At 43.1% G+C, this 16,764-nt stretch overlaps 3 protein-coding genes across 4 annotated transcripts; 1 reads left to right on the top strand and 2 right to left on the bottom strand.

Moving 5' to 3' along the window:
* Positions 1-1,903: 1,903 nt before the first annotated feature.
* LOC115536875 (G2/M phase-specific E3 ubiquitin-protein ligase-like) lies at positions 1,904-5,403 on the bottom strand. 2 transcript variants are annotated; one of them, XM_030348326.1, is made up of 5 exons: positions 5,309-5,403; positions 4,125-4,432; positions 3,428-4,013; positions 2,973-3,190; positions 1,904-2,277 (listed from the first exon to the last, which is right to left on the bottom strand). In XM_030348326.1, the coding sequence occupies exons 3-5, from the start codon at positions 3,559-3,561 to the stop codon at positions 2,027-2,029; spliced, it is 603 nt and encodes a 200-aa protein (XP_030204186.1). In that variant the 5' UTR covers positions 3,562-4,013; positions 4,125-4,432; positions 5,309-5,403; the 3' UTR covers positions 1,904-2,026. The 2 variants fall into 2 exon arrangements, with proteins under 2 accessions (XP_030204186.1, XP_030204187.1); XM_030348327.1 differs by lacking the exon at positions 5,309-5,403 and having other exon boundaries at positions 4,125-4,702.
* LOC115537627 (uncharacterized) lies at positions 3,730-8,416 on the bottom strand. The gene is made up of 6 exons (XM_030349673.1): positions 8,114-8,416; positions 6,517-6,650; positions 6,149-6,360; positions 5,475-5,649; positions 3,831-4,013; positions 3,730-3,737 (listed from the first exon to the last, which is right to left on the bottom strand). The coding sequence occupies exons 1-6, from the start codon at positions 8,212-8,214 to the stop codon at positions 3,730-3,732; spliced, it is 813 nt and encodes a 270-aa protein (XP_030205533.1). The 5' UTR covers positions 8,215-8,416.
* Positions 8,417-8,864: 448 nt separating this feature from the next.
* Positions 8,865-11,222, top strand: LOC115537426 (uncharacterized). Its single transcript, XM_030349356.1, has 2 exons — positions 8,865-10,215; positions 10,326-11,222. The coding sequence occupies exons 1-2, from the start codon at positions 9,905-9,907 to the stop codon at positions 11,131-11,133; spliced, it is 1,119 nt and encodes a 372-aa protein (XP_030205216.1). The 5' UTR covers positions 8,865-9,904; the 3' UTR covers positions 11,134-11,222.
* Positions 11,223-16,764: the final 5,542 nt, after the last annotated feature.

Raw genomic sequence — 16,764 nt, 5'->3', positions numbered from 1 at the left:
AGCAGTAGGCCTACTACATATTTCTCAACGTAAGCATCATGACCATAAGCTATCCCAACGTTTCACACCTTTCACACAGTAGGGCAGCATTAGTCATACATGATTAACAACACATCAAATAAACGTTATTGAGGGATAACAGTGAATAAAACATCTGCGTCTTGGGTAAAGATGGGCTATGCTTAATGTGAGGAGCAGAGCCCGATTGGAAGGAAGCCCATTCAGGACGAATTTTACCCGGAGAAGGCAGCTTCCAGGCAGATGAAGATGGGGGGGCTCTACTTCTTATTACCACAACAGGAACAGAACGCAGCCAAGCCAATGAATTCAACCAAGTCACTGAGAAGTCTGTCTTTAACATTTGGAAAATACAGTTCAACCATGTAGGACTTTTCTAATTCCCCATTGTACTTTACAGAGATAGAGCACTTTGTTGCAGTCAGACATTTGTTTTTGTTTACCTTTAACATAGTGAGGCTGGAACACAATAGTTTGACCTGGCTTGGTGGAAAGCCCACTCACCACGTCAAGGTGCAGGTCATGAAAAAAGGTGTGTGTGTGTAATTCCCTATGCAGTGCTGTATTTACAGGTATGCCTAGGTTCACAAATCAAATAGTAAATATTTTTTTACTTCTTATTACCACAACAGGAACAGAACGCAGCCATTCAGCCAAGTCACTGAGAAGTCTGTCTTTAACATTTGGAAAATACAGTTCAACCATGTAGGACTTTTCTAATTCCCCATTGTACTTTACAGAGATAGAGCACTTTGTTGCAGTCAGACATTTGTTTTTGTTTACCTTTAACATAGTGAGGCTGGAACACAATAGTTTGACCTGGCTTGGTGGAAAGCCCACTCACCACGTCAAGGTGCAGGTCATGAAAAAAGGTGTGTGTGTGTAATTCCCTATGCAGTGCTGTATTTACAGGTATGCCTAGGTTCACAAATCAAATAGTAAATATTTTTTTACTTCTTATTACCACAACAGGAACAGAACGCAGCCATTCAGCCAAGTCACTGAGAAGTCTGTCTTTAACATTTGGAAAATACAGTTCAACCATGTAGGACTTTTCTAATTCCCCACTGTACTTTACAGAGATAGAGCACTTTGTTGCAGTCAGACATTTGTTTTTGTTTACCTTTAACATAGTGAGGCTGGAACACAATAGTTTGACCTGGCTTGGTGGAAAGCCCACTCATCACGTCAAGGTGCAGGTCATGAAAAAAGGTGTGTGTGTGTGTGTGTGTAATTCCCTATGCAGTGCTGTATTTACAGGTATGCCTAGGTTCACAAATCAAATAGTAAATATTTTTTTACTTCTTATTACCACAACAGGAACAGAACGCAGCCATTCAGCCAAGTCACTGAGAAGTCTGTCTTTAACATTTGGAAAATACAGTTCAACCATGTAGGACTTTTCTAATTCCCCACTGTACTTTACAGAGATAGAGCACTTTGTTGCAGTCAGACATTTGTTTTTGTTTACCATTAACATAGTGAGGCTGGAACACAATTTGACCTGGCTTGGTGGAAAGCCCACTCACCACGTCAAGGTGCAGGTCATGAGTGGGAAAATAGGTGTGTGTGTGTGTGTCTGTGGGGGCACTTCAAGCGTCCTTCCCTGTGTGTGTGTGTGTGTGTGGGGGGGGGCACTCAAAGCGTCCTTCCCTGTGTGTGTGTGTGGGGGCACTCCAAGCGTCCTTCCCTGTGTGTGTGTGTGTGTGTGTGGGGGCACTCCAAGCGTCCTTCCCTGTGTGTGTGTGGGGGGGCACTCCAAGCGTCCTTCCCTGTGTGTGTGTGTGTGTGGGGGCACTCCAAGCGTCCTTCCCTGTGTGTGTGTGTGTGTGTGTGTGTGGGGGCACTCAAAGCGTCCTTCCCTGTGTGTGTGTGTGGGGGCACTCCAAGCGTCCTTCCCTGTGTGTGTGTGTGTGTGTGTGTGTGTGTGTGTGGGGGCACTCCAAGCGTCCTTCCCTGTGTGTGTGTGGGGCGCTTCAAGCGTCCTTCCACGGGGTTGGGCACCAAATTAGGCCACGCCGAAGGTACTCCCACCGGAGGTTATTCCTTCCTCCATGGCCTCCTTAAATCCAGTGTACTCCGGATAAACCGGTAGCCTGAGGACCAGGGAACACGTATTGGCCGTGGGGAAAAGGGCCGGTCCATCTTCCTCATGGAGGAATTCAAGCCGGGGTCCGATGGGAAAACCCACGGCAGGAATTCTTTGAAGGCCTGTGGCAAATGCCAAAACCGCCCCCAGGGTGAGACTCGTATCTCCATCTGTTATTACATAAGAGATAACTTGTAGGAACGACCGCATGTGAACATTAACAGGAATTTTACACTGCCTGACATGTGCCAATCTTTCGTCGTCCTTAGTTAAGATAATATATACTTTATTAATCTCAGCAATGAGAAATGTAGGTTGTTTTATGTTGGTTTGTGTTGCATTTCTCAGATCACAATAGAAATGTTCAAAAGTCCTTGTTTTACCCTAAGTGTGCACTAATAAATCAATGTGTCATTCTTTCAAAAAAATAAATAAAATGTGTTATGCTGGTTCTGTCACAATCTAGGCATTGGTTCACTATAATTCCCTATGCAGTGCTGTATTTACAGGTATGCCTAGGTTCACAAATCAAATAGTAAATATTTTTCATGTGTGCATTTGTTCATTCATGCAGAGCTGTAAACAGTATTGTATTTTTCCTTTGTGTATTGTGACCAATTATTGTTTGTGAAGACTTAACTTCTACGGGATGCCCCTTTTATATCCATTCATGATAATATCACCTGTTACCAGTTACTAATGTTGAAACAGTTGAACATTGTTGTTTTTTGAGCATTCTACAGCTTTCCTAGTCTTTGGTGGTCCCCTGTTTTGAATTGTGTTGCTGGCATCAAATTCAGAATAAGCATATATTAACAAAGAACAATTAGATAGATAAGGGTTGTAGATAGAAACACTTCCTTACCCTCCACCTCGATCAGCCAGTCCCTCCAATATACAAGGGTCCTGGCCTCCTTCCTCCTCCGATTGGAGCCCGGCTCAGACAGGTAAGACGTGCTGAATGTGGACTCCAACCGGGAGGCCAGCAGCGGCTCAGGTGTGTCCATGAAGACCCCCTTGAGCTCCTCAGGGTGGAACCTCAAAAGGGCTTGAATCCCGAAGGTCTCCAACCCTTCTTTGAATCTTTAAAATCAATGAGATAATAGATCAGAGAAAATATAAGGTGATAGAATATCCAAGTCTGTTGCTCTGAAGCCTGTTCTAGCCTACTCCATTGTACATAATGTGAAGATAAAAATCAATTAGACAAGAAATCCTTTCAATTAATTGAAATTTAGATTATTTTGGAACCCATGATAACTTTTCACTCCAACACAAAGGTCTCAGTCCATTAAATAGTCAATTCCCAGCTCCACTTACTGATTCAGAGCAGTCAAAATACGGCCCTCTGTGAGGAAGTTGAGGGCTGCCCCCAGCAGCTCATCCCTCTGCGGGAGGCTCCTCACAAAGGAGAAGGAGCCCATGAGGGAGAGCTCGTCTGTGGCCTCCTCCATAGCCTCCCTGGCACCTTCCACATGTGTGGCATCTGCAATCTAATATCATACATTAGGAACAATAATTATTTGGGATTTCTAAGCACTTTCATGGCACAAATTATCTTCTAACAGTGAAGAATGCATTGACATATCTGTATGGCATCAATCATATATTGAAATTCAACATCAGTACACTATAGAGCACACCACACAGTATCTTGACACAAAAACACTGACAAAAAAAAAAAAAATCCAAAAAGTGGTTTCAATTAACATTAACCATTTACTTGCCTTTCGGAGCTTGGTCCTCAAATTGTAATCTGTCACCTCTTCCAAAGTGGCAGGAAGAGGGGACAGATTACACACCTGTCTGTAGAGGCGCTCAGATAAAAATCTGGGAGAGACCTGCCCCTGCACCAGGCAGACGGCAATCATCTGCCCCACCAGCCTGTACTGTCCTTTCTGCAATGCTGTGATAAGGGGAAAAGCACAAGGTTATTAAAGTTTGTTGCTCATTTTAAATGCATGTTAAAAACTCAAAATTGCAACGCCCAATACCATAAATTAAATTCAAAGCTTACCAACACTGTTCAGGGCCAGGGTTTTGTTGCCCTCAGGACCTTCGAATACTAAATGATTCTGTATTTGGTGGATGAGGAGGGTACAGAACTCTCTGGTCGGTCCCCCCTCATCCACTGCGCCTTCTGCCACCCCATCGCCATCCACAAACACCACATCCAACTTTGCGTAGGGGTCAAAACTCGACCTGTTGAAGGCCCTAGCTGCACATTGAAACTCCTCCCCTCTTAAGCAGTTCACCCGGCTTCCCTGACCCATCCTCAAGACCAGGTCCTGCAGTGGCAGAAGGATGTCCTTCACATCCAGAGGTCTGGAAAAACAAAGAATAACAATTCAGGTTTTAATAAAATCTATATCACCAGATATGCCTTACAGCATTGTTTCTCAGACCACTCCTGGAGTACCACTTATCCTGTTAGTCATTTTAGCAATCCCTGATTATCAGATGTGTAGATGCAGGGAGAGGGTTAAATTGTACAGGATAAGCAGTCCCCCAGGACAGGATTAAAGAACACTACTTAAAATTAGGGGTGCAACGGATCACAAAACGGAAGGTTCGGATCGTGCATTGGTTTTTGAGTCACGGGTCGGATCATTTTCGGATCAACAACAGCAAATAAGATAACAAGACAAATGTGACTTTAAGTAGAATCTTCAAATGTGTAAAAACAAAACAAAATAAAGTGAACAATTTGGTAAAATTCCTGCTTCCTTTAAGCACAGTCAATATTATTATTATTTTTAATATGAGGCATTATTCCTTCGTTTTAACTGATGGTAAATAATCCCTAACCCTGGATTTACAACTTTAAACTCAGGATATCTGCATTGCCTGGGGAGAGTTTAGAGTCCACACTCTCCAAAGGCAATGCAGACATCCTCATCTTCTTTTTTTTCATCAAGTATGGTAGCGAAATTCAGTTTCTGTCATGTTTTATTTGGCATTTTGTAAATCCATTGATTTCGGTTGGAAGACTCGACGCTCATTGCAAGGGGGATTGATTTAAAACATTTTCCCTACTTGGATAAGCTTTGCTTAAGCAACAGGGCAAGATGCAGTTATTTTGATACTGTCACAAGTTTAAAGATAATTTCAGTTTATTCTTAAATTATGGAGGGAAAAATTGGGATTCTGACAGGGCACCAGACTCTAAGTTATTAATGGGAAACACGGTTCACTACTCACAGACTATTGGCAGATGGGATTGGGCTGGGAGGTGGAGAAGGGCTGGAAGGTGGAGAACGGCTGGGAGGTGGAGAAGGGCTGTCAGGTGGAGAACGGCTGGGAGGTGGAGAAGGGCTGTCAGGTGGAGAACGGCTGGGAGGTGGAGAACGGCTGGGAGGTGGAGAACGGCTGGGAGGTGGAGAAATGCTGTCAGGTGGAGAACGGCTGGGAGGTGGAGAACGGCTGGGAGGTGGAGAACGGCTGGGAGGTGGAGAAGTGCTGGGAGGTAGAGAAGGGCCGGGCAGGGTGTGCAGGGTTTCTGGGCCGGCAGGTTGGGGTTGGCCAGCAGGTGGCAGAGGTACCTGAAAAGTGAAGACCATCAGTATTCTTTACCTATGCAGATATTCTGTACTGGCTCGGTCTAAATAAAGCCCTATTACAAAAGCTAACAACTTCAGGCCACTGGCTGGCTGAAGATGAGCCTGGGATCTTATATGGTAACCCTGAAAAAGTAGTTTCTCAATGAACAGACGACAGACTTGGAATTAATGTTTTCAAAAAAATTCTTGCTAGTGCAAGAGTGGTTATCTTTTCCACATTTGCTCTTCCTTCTTAGACACCTACAAACCTTGAATGAGTACTCAGTCAAAGTATTCACTTATATTGTGAAAATAACCGTTTTGAAGCAGTTTATAACATGAATACTGTCAACATAGACCGGTGCATTTAGAGGGTGCCGGACCTCATTGGTTGAGGGAATGGCAGCCGCAGCACCCTGTAAAATAAATTGTTAATGCCAGGTACAGTGGTCGATGTTTATTTTATTTGACCTGTTGTGCTTATTTGTTAATGTTCATCTACCTTTGGTCGGATGTACAGATTGGACCGGCCCATCATGCCACGTCCCCGAAGGTCTCTCGGGCAGACATCGACCAGAACGATGAATCTACGGCCAATGAGCCTGCAGAGGTCGAAGGCCTCTGGCATGTACGGCACTTTATCCCTGAGGGCGTGCAGGAACTCCTCGCGGGACATTGTGTCCTGCAGTACCACTGTGCAGGTGACTAAGATTTCTAAAAAAACATGAGAACAATTATTTAGTAGTAGTAGTACTATACTCAGTGGCTACTTTCTTTGGTAGAATATAATTGTACACGTGTTCAATAATGAAATCATCAAACAAACGTCCCCTTTTCTTTTCAGGGAAAGTCTTCTTCAACCCTGCTCACCTTGTGTACAGCGGTACACCGCAATGTCCTGCTTAAGGACGGAGACCTTTATCAAAAGTTGTGTCCTCCGTGGTCTTCTCCTCCTGCTGCTTTGTGCGGGTCCTGCTCCTTCCTCCCTTCGAAACAGTGCAAACCTAGGAAAGTGTTCATTTTGATAACAAATTATTTTTTTTGCCTCTAACAACGTTTTTAGTATCAATCCGCAAGTCCGGTAACTTGTCAATGTAATTTGCGGGATATGTATAAGATAAGATAAGATAAGATAATACTTTATTAATCTCCCGTAGGAGAAATTTGTTTGTTGCAGAACAGCCCAGCAGCAGTTGAAGGACACAGGATAAATTAACAATGCAATAAATACAATAATTACAAAGTGCTAATGCATTTAGACGCTTATAGTTAAAATAAGGACAAAAACAAGACAAACAGAACCAACATCAAGATGGGTGATGCATATACATATATATACGCATACCTAAACACACACACATGCATATGCAAACACATACACAAACACAATCGATATTTTCTCGATAATGACCGTCGTTCTATACATTATCCCTTACATATATAATATCACGGCCTAAAGCGCGGGGAGCTTTCGTAGGGATTGGGTTTAGCGGGGTTTATTTACCGGCGCTGCTATGGTTACCGGTGTTGTGTCGAGATGTGTTTCCCCGTCGAGATGTGTTTCCCCTAGTCCCCGCCCCCGTCCGAAATTACCCGAAAAGGCCCTCTGTTCCATAGGAAAGGATGCTCACACATCTTTCAAATTCATACTGCTGACTTATTTCCCCACAAGAGATAAGTGCTGTGATTTTCAGGCTTAAATCATTCAATTTGACCATTTAGAACAGGGGGAACGCATCCTGACAGTCATTATCTGGGACTAGGGGAAACACATCTCGACGGGGAAACAGATCTCGACACAACACCGGTCTTGTGCGTTCCAACGGTTTATTAGGTATCTAATAAATCGCTGTCTAACCAATATTTAATTTACTGCCTCTTCCGGGGTCATTGCAATATTACGAATAGACTGCATCGGGTTCTCCGAAGTCTCTCCCTCTTCCACAACAGGTAAAGACATGCAATGGTGATTATGTCGGCCATGGTTGAGAATGAATTGTCAAAGTAGCACCGTTGGCGGGCAAACGTTTTCCCGGACAAGGCGACGTTGAAGTACGACGACTGATGATTTGAATCATCGACTTTCAGGTTTTTTTCGGGTTTATTTTTTTCTCACGTCGCGCCCCCCTTGAAGAACTCTGGCGCGCCCCACCGTTTGAAAACCACTGCTGTAGGCTATTTGTCTGCGTGTAGCATTTTGAGATTTCTGAATGTAATGATATTTGGTTGATATTTGTTCTAGCTTGCCCGACAGTTAAAGTCAATTTTTTCTCACACTAGTAATGACACGTTTACACCGTGAAAGCAAGTCTTTATTAAACGAATGCAAGGCATTTTGGAATTGTCAACCGATCAGCTCAACTAGCGCGCGTTAACAGCGATGCTATTATCAAAATGAAATATGTGACCTTGGGTGTCTTGAAAGGCGCCTCTAAATTAAATGTATTATCATTATTATATATATTACCTATCCACAAGTCCGTCTGTGGCCTCCTCGGTACTGCGATCCATGGCTCGATCGAAGTTTGCGTTCACCTGTCTGCGGATTTCAGAGAGTCGCCTGTGCATTTTGAACAACTCAAACTCCCGCCGAGATCGCAACGTATTTATACACGTTAGTCGCCCCTAGCGGCAGTAAATTTAATTTCAACATCTTGACGTGGGTCTGGCTTGCCAGCCTATTGGCGCATTTGAATTCAAATAATATGAACTTGACATGGGTCTGGCTTGCAAGCCTATTGGCGAATTTGAATTCAAATAATGCATAATGTGAGGTTGTTGCCAACCATCCGCCCCCCCCCCCCCTCAAAATAAGCTCTTCTAATTGGTCCACGAGTTGCTCCAATTTTATTTCTCGTGAGTTGAGTCGTGAGTCGAGTGAGTTGAAGCCGTAGACATCGGACTGACAGGTGGAACTCTTCAAGAATGTCTAGAAGACAGTTCATAATGCGGTGCAAAAGCACATTTAATGACTGTATGAGATTGCTTGAAACAGATGCTGTAGACGTCCAATCTACATTGACCAGGTAGGTTTTGGGAATTTTCCAGCCAACATGTAAAGGACATTGCTCAAGAATTTAAATTTTAGCCTAAAGGCTACTCCTTCCACACTAAAGGCCGTGTTCACATCTAGCGTTTTTTTTAATCTGCCAGCGTTTATTTTATATTATATTCCTATGGAGCAGAGCGTTTCTGGAAAAAGTCACGGCCGTTTTTTTTTTTTTGTGTGGACGGGGCCTAATAAGTTATAAAGTAACCGTTCCTTAGATGGGTATCGTTATCCAGTCACTTCTGGCGTGGGTGGAACTTTAGGATTCCAAGAATGAATGTTAACAACTTATTTTGTGACAAGCAGTTTATTATTTTCTATGTTCATTGCAAACCAAAATTCATGAAATAATTCTGCCCATGCAAAACTCGCGTCGTTTAGTGACAGTTGTCGCTCATAATAGCTCCATGCTGTCGCTTATCTGCACTGATCCCACCACTTTACTGTTCCCCCTAAAACGAAAAAAGGGTGTTCTGAATTCCCCTATATATATATATTTGCTTGCGTGTTAATTCGCTCAGGCAGATATTAATGCGCCCTTACCACTAGGTGTGGGGTAGCTTCACAGTTTCACACTTACCATTTTTTTCCTAATTTCACGAAACCTTTCAAACTTTCAGGTTGGAAACCATGGAGAGGACCCTAGTGTGGTCACGGGGAAGGCTGCTTGACATCTCCTCAGCTGATCTTATAATTCGAGATGTTCGGGAGATTATAGCTGAAGTTCGGAGATCTGTGCCTACCACTCCGGGACAACAAGGTATGCTTGCATGGGGCTGCTGATAGGATTATTAATCAACGCCTAAATTACTCAGTTTATGGTTTGTTTTCTGACTATTCCGTCTTAAAAAGTTCTTAAGCCCTTTTTTAAATTTCAACTTAAAACATGTGTAGCTAGCTAGCCAGGTGAGTAAACATCAACAATCTGTTATATTTCTCAGGCTACCAGGCACCTCTCATTTGGACCGGAGGTCGTGGTCCCCCACAGTTAAAAATATCACAGGAGCAACTGTGTTTTTTGAGGACCTGTGGTTTCACTGGGAAACAGATGGCACAGATTCTGGGTGTCTCTGTTCGTACACTGAGCCGTCGTTTAAGGTATGTTTCAATAATGGCAGTTCCCTCTTGTCTCAATTGTTGTAATCATCCTGGAGGGCTGGTTAAAGGTGCAAAAGCACATCGAAATACCGTAGGTCTAACATTACCTCTATGTGCAAATGTTATAGGCAGTTCAACCTGAGGCGCGCTGGGACATTTTCCACCTGCTCAGATGCTGCCTTGGATGACCTCATCAGGGAGACAGTGGCTGGGAATGACCGCATCGGCCCAGAGTCTGTGAGGGCGCAGCTGCGTGCGCAGCAAATTAATGTTCAGAGGAGCAGAGTGCGTTCAAGCATGCTGAGGGTGAACCCTGCAGCAGCTGCAGCGCGAACAATGTCCCAGGCTCTGCAAAGAAGGGCATATAGAGTTGCTGGCCCAAACTCCTTGTGGCACATCGATGGCAACCACAAGTTGATAAGGTAGATATTAACATTAGCATACCAGACTTTGGTGTTCGCTTTAAAGGTGTGGTTAATTTGTCTCCGTAGGCTATGTATTGTTCATATAAATTATATTTTCACTGTTTCAGGTGGAGGATTGTTATCCATGGGGCCATCGATGGATACAGCCGGTTGGTTGTGTTCCTCCGAGCCTCCGACAACAACCGGAGCAGCACGGTGATGGAGAGCTTCCTGAGTGCTGTGGCGAAGTATGGCGTGCCTTCGAGGGTCAGGACTGACCACGGAGGTGAGAACAACTCGGTCTGCCTCATGATGAACCTTTTTAGAGGGTCAAACAGAGGTAGTGCTCTCCGGGGGAGAAGCACCCACAACCAGCGCATCGAACGGCTCTGGGGGGATTTGTGGCGAGGAATGTCCAACGTGTACTATCAACTCTTCAACTTCCTGGAGAGCGAAGGTATCGTGGACATCGACAACGAGATGCACATGGCGGCACTGCACTACGTGTACCTCCCGCGGATTAACCGTGACCTTTGCGGCTTCATTGAACAGTGGAATAACCATGGACTGAGGACGGAAAGGCATGCTACTCCACTGCAGATGTTCGTCAGAGGTTGCCTGGAACAGCAGGGACAGACAACTACTGCAATGCTTTCCGTATTTGGTGGAGAAGGAGGTGCTGCTGAGGAAGGAGGTGCTGCGGAGGAAGGAGGTGCTGCTGAGGAAGGAGAAGGGGAAGACCCAGCAAGAGAGGGCGGTGCTGGTGCAGGAGAGGTGCACTGGCCTGAGAGGGTCACCGTACCTTCAAATCAGTACCTCATTGGGGATGCTGTTTTGGAGCAGCTAAACAGCACCTTTGACCCTCTTGCTGGTCCTAGAGGAGACCTTGGACTGGACCTCATCCGTGAGGTTGTGTCTCTTCTGGCATTACAATGAGACACTGTCTCATTGTAATTGTTCCCCCCCGTGGAAGGACGCTTTGAGTGCCCCCACACACACACACACACAGGGAAGGACGCTTGAAGTGCCCCCACAGACACACACACACACACCTATTTTCCCACTCATGACCTGCACCTTGACGTGGTGAGTGGGCTTTCCACCAAGCCAGGTCAAATTGTGTTCCAGCCTCACTATGTTAATGGTAAACAAAAACAAATGTCTGACTGCAACAAAGTGCTCTATCTCTGTAAAGTACAGTGGGGAATTAGAAAAGTCCTACATGGTTGAACTGTATTTTCCAAATGTTAAAGACAGACTTCTCAGTGACTTGGCTGAATGGCTGCGTTCTGTTCCTGTTGTGGTAATAAGAAGTAAAAAAATATTTACTATTTGATTTGTGAACCTAGGCATACCTGTAAATACAGCACTGCATAGGGAATTACACACACACACACACACCTTTTTTCATGACCTGCACCTTGACGTGATGAGTGGGCTTTCCACCAAGCCAGGTCAAACTATTGTGTTCCAGCCTCACTATGTTAAAGGTAAACAAAAACAAATGTCTGACTGCAACAAAGTGCTCTATCTCTGTAAAGTACAGTGGGGAATTAGAAAAGTCCTACATGGTTGAACTGTATTTTCCAAATGTTAAAGACAGACTTCTCAGTGACTTGGCTGAATGGCTGCGTTCTGTTCCTGTTGTGGTAATAAGAAGTAAAAAAATATTTACTATTTGATTTGTGAACCTAGGCATACCTGTAAATACAGCACTGCATAGGGAATTACACACACACACCTTTTTTCATGACCTGCACCTTGACGTGGTGAGTGGGCTTTCCACCAAGCCAGGTCAAACTATTGTGTTCCAGCCTCACTATGTTAAAGGTAAACAAAAACAAATGTCTGACTGCAACAAAGTGCTCTATCTCTGTAAAGTACAATGGGGAATTAGAAAAGTCCTACATGGTTGAACTGTATTTTCCAAATGTTAAAGACAGACTTCTCAGTGACTTGGCTGAATGGCTGCGTTCTGTTCCTGTTGTGGTAATAAGAAGTAAAAAAATATTTACTATTTGATTTGTGAACCTAGGCATACCTGTAAATACAGCACTGCATAGGGAATTACACACACACACCTTTTTTCATGACCTGCACCTTGACGTGGTGAGTGGGCTTTCCACCAAGCCAGGTCAAACTATTGTGTTCCAGCCTCACTATGTTAAAGGTAAACAAAAACAAATGTCTGACTGCAACAAAGTGCTCTATCTCTGTAAAGTACAATGGGGAATTAGAAAAGTCCTACATGGTTGAACTGTATTTTCCAAATGTTAAAGACAGACTTCTCAGTGACTTGGTTGAATTCATTGGCTTGGCTGCGTTCTGTTCCTGTTGTGGTAATAAGAAGTAGAGCCCCCCCATCTTCATCTGCCTGGAAGCTGCCTTCTCCGGGTAAAATTCGTCCTGAATGGGCTTCCTTCCAATCGGGCTCTGCTCCTCACATTAAGCATAGCCCATCTTTACCCAAGACGCAGATGTTTTATTCACTGTTATCCCTCAATAACGTTTATTTGATGTGTTGTTAATCATGTATGACTAATGCTGCCCTACTGTGTGAAAGGTGTGAAACGTTGGGATAGCTTATGGTCATGATGCTTACGTTGAGAAATATGTAGTAGGCCTACTGCTTAGAAATGAATTTTTATGAAGCTTGTTTATATGCTATTTCCCATGATGATAAATTAACATTTCATTGCTGTGAGTTGTGAAGATTATACAAATAAATAGTAAATGTGCTGAATCAGAATACTCATTTCCCATGATGATATATTAACATTGCATTGCTGCAAGATTTGTGAAGATTATACAAATACATTTTAAATCCGCTGAATCAGAATATTCTATTAAAACTTTAGTGATGGATTGTAAATGCCCTTACCGAAGTACTGTACAATAAGTGCAATTTGGAGGTACACTTGTATTTCACTTGAGTATTTAATTAAACCGACTTATCTCCAGATGTTTGCAATAAACTGGAGGATGACGGGAGAAAATCCTGAAAAATAAATGATTGAAGAGCCCCCCATGATCCGCTCGGAAAGTCATAGTCACGCTGATTACAGGTGTTTTTAAAATGCGTATACGGCTCTCACATGACAGCCACGCAACGGACACATCATCTTGCATCATTTGATTTATTGCTGTATAGTTAAACCAGCAAACCATCGCAAGGAAATGTAACAAAGCTGTAGCTGAAAGATTCATCCACAAACATCAGAATAGAAAAACACTGGCAGGGACCATTTCAGCGCATAATGACTACTGCTGCCTATGCGTGTGGCAGTAATGCAATTCTGCTGAATTATTTGGAGGACTTATAGCCTACTTGTAGTGAAGTATTTTTAACAGTGCGGAATCTACAGCTGGTCACTTTCACTGGCTAAGCAAAATTAATCACGAACAGTTGAACCTCTGAATTGATCCTGAAAGCCTATATGTCCTAGAATAATTCATTTGTATTCCGTTTTAGGCCATCTCACTAAAGGTCACTTAGATTTAGCCTATTCAAGCTCACCAAGTCCAGTATTCAGAATTCAAAGCATTTATTCACAAATACGTTCCATTTTTTTGACAAGCGGAGCCGAGAGTCCGGTGCAAACTATGCAAATTAGCCATGTGCACCAAACAGAAGATAGACGCAATGTATAGAACTGATTGTTGTGCATTATTGTGGATATGTAGGCTGGTTAGTTGTGGTTGTTTGTGGTCTTAGTGAAACAGCCTTGCCTTGGAGTTGGAGAAGTTGGAGTGATTGTGTGAATGTGCGAGAGAGATCGCACCTGCCGTGGTGATGTTGGGCTTGTTGTGGGCTTTTATGTGATCGATGATGTATCTGTCTGATCGTATTAGCTGTAGATGGATGGTTAAATAATGTCACAAGATCGGTCCTACTGCATGTTCTTCTGAGTGCGCAAGAACGGTGCCAATTATTGTCGTGTTTGCATTGTAATGCACAACTTTGCCCCTCCCTGTTATAAAATAAGGTGCATCCCAACAACTTCAGCCAATGCAGGCTCCTATTGCTTTACCAGTGTGCTTAATGTGTGCTTAATGTGTGTGTGTGTGTGTGTGTGTGTGTGTGTGTGTGTGTGTGTGTGTGTGTGTGTGTGTGTGTGTGTGTGTGTGTGTGTGTGTGTGTGTGTGTGTGTGTGTGTGTGTGTGTGTGTCTGCGTGTGTGTGTCTGCGTGTTGTCATGTAGGCTATAGATATAGATCGATTGTCTTGGCTTGCTTGCATCCATGAAATATTGTAATGTTATGGCCGAGCTGGCTACTGCATATCGCGAACAATCTGGGGATGAGGGCATCCCCGAATAATGATGGGTATTTCGCACACTGCCATCTCAATATATAGCCTAACATATACAAATATATCACTGTCCCAGCTAACAAGGGACGTCCTGGGGACGTTCGGGGACGTCCCTGTTTGGTCCCCTATAGGTTATACCGTGACGTTATCCTTAGGACGTCCTTAGGACGTTGTTTAGACGTTATTTAAGTTCCTAAAATGTCACAATTAGTAATTTAATTTTAAACTTTCAGGGGACGTTCCAGGAACGTCCCTAGTTGGTTATGATATTACATTATTTTAAAAACTTTCGGGGGACATTCGGGACGTTCCAGCAACGTCCCTGGTTGGTTAAGAAAATGACATTAAATTAAAAACTTTCGGGGGACATTCGGGACGTTCCAGCAACGTCCCTGTTTGGTTATGAAATGACATTATATTAAAAACTTTCGGGTGACATTCGGGACGTTCCAGCAACGTCCCTGGTTGGTTATGAAATTACATTATGTTAGAAGTTTTCGAGGGACACTCGGACGTTCCAGAAACTTCCCTGGCTGCTCGTGACATCTGACATGACGTCTCGTGGACCTGCCTGGTTACTTGGTTGGGTCCCTATCAACGCTCGTGAACCCTGTTGTAGAGTGAGACGTCGAGAGAGAGAGAGAGAGAGACACCAATTTTTTGATCCCACATCCAGCTAGTAAAAGTACCGTTTTATAATCATTTTGTGTAAATATATATTTAACTTAAGTTTTAGTATTGATAGTTTAGTTATTTAGTTGTTATTGTGTTATGTTATAGTGTAGTTGAGTGTATAGTATTATTAGTATAGTGTATAGTGTTATAGTTGAATAGTTTAGATTAGTTTTTTGTGAAGGTGGGAAGGACAGACACCCGAAGGACATCATTTGAGGTAAATACATTTTAATACAAACTTACGTTCTACCTGTATCTATGTATTTGTATGTTTATCTAACGTGAAAATGCCATAGCTATGAATATCGATATTAATAACTGTACAACTAGCTCAAACTGAAGAGAAGACGGCTAAATTGAGATGTCGCGACACACGCGTATAAACAATGTTATCGATAGCACTAAGTAGGAATATGCCTACACGTCAGTTGTGTTGCCCCATTAAGGATATATAAAATACAAAAACAGCTGAATTGGCTACTTTTGGACAGGTGAAGACTACTGCTATAGTCTAGTAGCTCAAAAGCTAGTTACTTTTTGACAAGAGCCACAAGACGTTAAGCGAGAAAAGCATCAGAATGACAGTTGGCTGCCTTTGCCATTTGACATTGTTGTCCTGGTTACGGACTCAGACGCGCATGCTCTCTGAGTTACTGTTGCTACGTCGAACAGAGTGGAGAGCCGAGTGGAGCGCCAGTCGTGTTGCTCCTATGTAATGCTGCCTGTAATAAAGATGTAATGGCATTTTTGTGATGAAAAGAGCAGTGATATAAGTAAGGAATAATCACCGAGTGAGACCGTGTTGGGGGTTGCCGGGGTAACTGGGGTTTGTTTTGGTCCGGTTTTCCAGCTGTTGGTGACAATGTTGTTACAACGTTACGGGTTTCAGTGACCTGGTTTTTGGTTCATTAAAACTACCTTCAACTAATGGCTCGACATGATTATGTCACCGGCTAGGTCGTTACAATGGGATAAAATGATAGCAGATCAGATCAGGCAAACTCTTCATAATAATGTTCTTGAAGCCTTAATGTTCGCATTTGCTCTGCAGTTACTCCATGTGAATCCTCCATTATCGGATGTTTTTATGTTAATATACTAATGCATTACATTACATCATAATTCTCACTAAAAGCAGGTAAAATTGCTCTGTTGTCTAACTGTAGCTAATTGTTGCAGGTATTGATTCCGGACGACCTGGTGGAGGACGAGGAGGAGGAGGAGGGGGAGGACGAAGTGGAGGAATAGGAGGAGGAGGAGGGAGAGGAGTCAATCCAGGCTTTAACCCATAAATAAAGAATTTGTTTATACTTTAAAAAGTGTTTTTTCTTCTATAAGCATATACATAATAAGTTACATACACAATACAGCCTGTTATACTGTAAGTAGATTTATTTTAAATAAAGAAGTTAAATAACATTGTTGAGTGAACACATTTAGTTTAGTTTTTCACTATAGGCTACATTTTACTAGTTAATATGCATATATGCTTTGTATACAGAAAAATATCCATTAAATGCATGTGACTAGGTTGAGAAATTGATCCTGCATATATGAAGGTCCAAAGCATGACCTGCTACC

Source organism: Gadus morhua, chromosome 23 (assembly GCF_902167405.1).
Source record: "Gadus morhua chromosome 23, gadMor3.0, whole genome shotgun sequence".
Classification (NCBI taxonomy): Eukaryota; Metazoa; Chordata; class Actinopteri; order Gadiformes; family Gadidae; genus Gadus; species Gadus morhua.
Note: the sequence above shows the minus strand (reverse complement) of the source record. Positions and strands in the feature narration are given on the sequence as shown.